At 34.5% G+C, this 2961-nt stretch overlaps 1 protein-coding gene across 1 annotated transcript; it reads right to left on the reverse strand.

Moving 5' to 3' along the window:
• Nucleotides 1-1087: 1087 nt before the first annotated feature.
• Nucleotides 1088-2005, reverse strand: LOC127231448 (olfactory receptor 148). Its single transcript, XM_051196994.1, has one exon. It carries the CDS (start codon nucleotides 2003-2005, stop codon nucleotides 1088-1090), a length of 918 nt encoding a protein of 305 aa, XP_051052951.1.
• Between the last annotated feature and the right edge of the window lie 956 nt (nucleotides 2006-2961).

Here is a 2961-nt window from a genome sequence, read left to right on the forward strand (position 1 = left end):
GTGGGGACCTTTCAAATGATTTAGGCTTATAGTAATTTAATATATTGATATCATAGTGCTGAGATGAAATTAAGACAAAAGATTCTATAAGAGAACTTGGTTAAATCCTGGTTTTACCTGAATATGGCACAGAGCAAAAGACTTTACCTTACCTACAAGTGGAGCCAAAAGTATAGCTGAATGACTGGTAATGATAGAGTTGATGTATCAAGAACTGTGTCTGTGATCATTCCCAGTTATTTTCTGACGTACTTTATTTCTGTCATAAATTCCCTTCAGAGCTAACAATGAATGGCATATAGACAGACTTTATTCCTAAGGACTTAACAGGTTGTTTATGGGGGGAGAGTGGGTGTCTAAATCTTGCCTTTATGTACTTATTTTTTAATGTATTTGAGTGGATAAAAATGTGAAGGTCAAAGATATGACTTAATAGGTAAAGGTCTTGCCATCAAACATCAAGAATTTTGAAGTCAACTGTATTTGAATGGAAGCTCTGGTTACTGAATGATAAACCAAATTCATTTGGTACCTTTGGGTACCTTATTTAAAGCACTTTTATAAATGTGTAAACTTTCCTTTATGGTCATGAATGGAAAGTTAAATAAGTTGATATATGTGAAAAATACCTTCTCATTGTCTGAAGAACAACTAGTGCTGTAAAAAATATAATTTAAGAGTCTATAAAATGTGACAAGGAAATGCCAGTAGGCAGGAAACAGAAGTGCATTACAAGCACAACAGAAATTGAAGTGAGGCCAGACTTGACACAGAGAGGAGTAAATAAGGATCAATGTTCTTTTCTATTTTTAATCACAAAAAATGAAAGCCCTTTACTGTGACAAGAAAATTGTCTCCAGCTATTTTAGGAGGATACAGTTCATTTACCCCATAAAAGCATGGCAAATAATGGTTGTAGAACTATTTATGAATCATTGACAATGATTCATAAAAAAAGTACAAAATTCTATAGATAAGTGTTTTCTGTTGTGGCCTTGTTTATTTGAGAGAGTGCAACAGGAGATTGGTCATAACAGATAATAACTTTAAAAATTAAATATGAACTCCATAATTCATTCCTGAACAATTAAGCTAAACTGTGAAACACCCGTCTCAAGGATCTCTTCACTTCCTTGTTCCTCAGTGAGTAGATTAAAGAGTTCAGCATGGGTGAGACAATATTATTTAATATTTGCACCACAGCACCAAGCAGGGGGTTTGGTGTACGCTGTAGGTAGATGATGATTACGGGTCCGTAGGCACACAGGATGGCAGTGAGGTGGGCACTGCAGGTGGAGAATGCTTTCTGCCTGCCTTCTGCCGAACGGATTCTCAGAATGGCAATCCCAATGTGTGCATAAGAGACACAAACACTGAAGAGAAGCATCAGAGCCAGAAAGCCAACATTAATGGAACCCACCTTCTGAGCCAGTTTACTATCAGTGCAAGCCAGGGGTAAAACTGCAGGAATGTCACAAAAGAAATGGTGAACATGATTGGGTCCACAGTAAGTTAACTGAAAAGTAAAGAATGTCAGGATGCTAGACTGAAGACAACCTATCAACCAGGATACTGTGACTAACCTCAGGCATACTCCAGGTTTCATGATGAGCATGTATCTCAGTGGGTGGCAGATGGCAACATAGCGATCATATGCCATCACAGAATAGAGGCATCCTTCAGTAGATCCCAGAAGGTGATAGAAGAATAGCTGGGCAGCACAGCCTTTGTAAGATATGGCAGGGCTCTGACCAGAAAGGTAAAAGAGCATTTTGGGACAGGTTACTGATGGGAATAGCATGTCAAAAATGGATAGAAGTCCCAAGAAGAAATACATCGGGGTGTGAAGAGTAGATGAAGAAACTATTGCTGTAAAGATGAGCAAATTTCCAAGCAATGTAAAGAAGTAGATGAATAAGAAAACAACAAAGAGCAGAGTCTCCAGTCCTTGTGTTTGAGGTATTCCCAATAGAATAAATTCACCCAGAAATGTGTGATTTTCCATGGTCCAGGAAGCCTGTTTTGGATTTTCCCAAACATGAAAGTATGAATGTAGAGGTTGATATTAGCAATGTATTCACTGTCATTTTTTTTAATTTTCCCTTAGAAATATTAATAAGAATTATTTCAATGTAATTTCTCTCCTATAAAAACACAGACATCATATCTTGAGACATATTTCCTCTCAAACATGAATGGGAACAAAGTAAAACTTTAACTTGCTGAAGTAATGGATGAGGTAAGAAGACAGAGTTCCAAATGGACAAGAGTGACATTTTTAAGCTAATTCCCATAATCCATTGTTCAAAATTAATACAAAATGTAAATCCAACCTGGAAAATTGTTCCTCCTTTTTCCTTTTTTTTTTTTTAGCATTTTAATCCTCAATTATATTAAACAGCAAAGTTAACCTTGAAGACCCTCATATCTAATTTGAATTATGAGTCATCATAGAGTACAATTTGTGTATTATTTACACTATTCTAATTTCACACACACACATACATGTATTTCTGTATAAATATAGGTAGATACGTACATGCATTTTATGTATCTTGGTAGGGACATTTACTCATATGACAATATTCAATTGCATAAAAATGAACATGGAAAAACTTTTCATTATTTTCTTAGATTTTTAAGTTCCTTGGAATTTAGCAACAATGTTGCCTTTTGTGGGTTTTAGATGTTAATTACTTATGTGCTACATAAAGAAATGAATGTAAAATATTAAACAATGTTAATAAACATTACATATTGAATTTTGACTGGTTACTGTATTAAAACAAAATAAAACCTATACTCTTGAACATTTAATGTTTGAAACTGTTTTATATACTAAAATATTAAGATAAACATGTTTAACATGTGTCAATGTTCCCAGTAGATATTAGTACAGAGTTTGATATTGCTAAATATAGGAACTATGCTCTACAGCAGACATGTAAAATGTATTCTTTT

The sequence above is a fragment of the Phodopus roborovskii genome, unplaced genomic scaffold, assembly GCF_943737965.1.
Source record: "Phodopus roborovskii unplaced genomic scaffold, PHOROB, whole genome shotgun sequence".
Taxonomy (NCBI): Eukaryota; Metazoa; Chordata; class Mammalia; order Rodentia; family Cricetidae; genus Phodopus; species Phodopus roborovskii.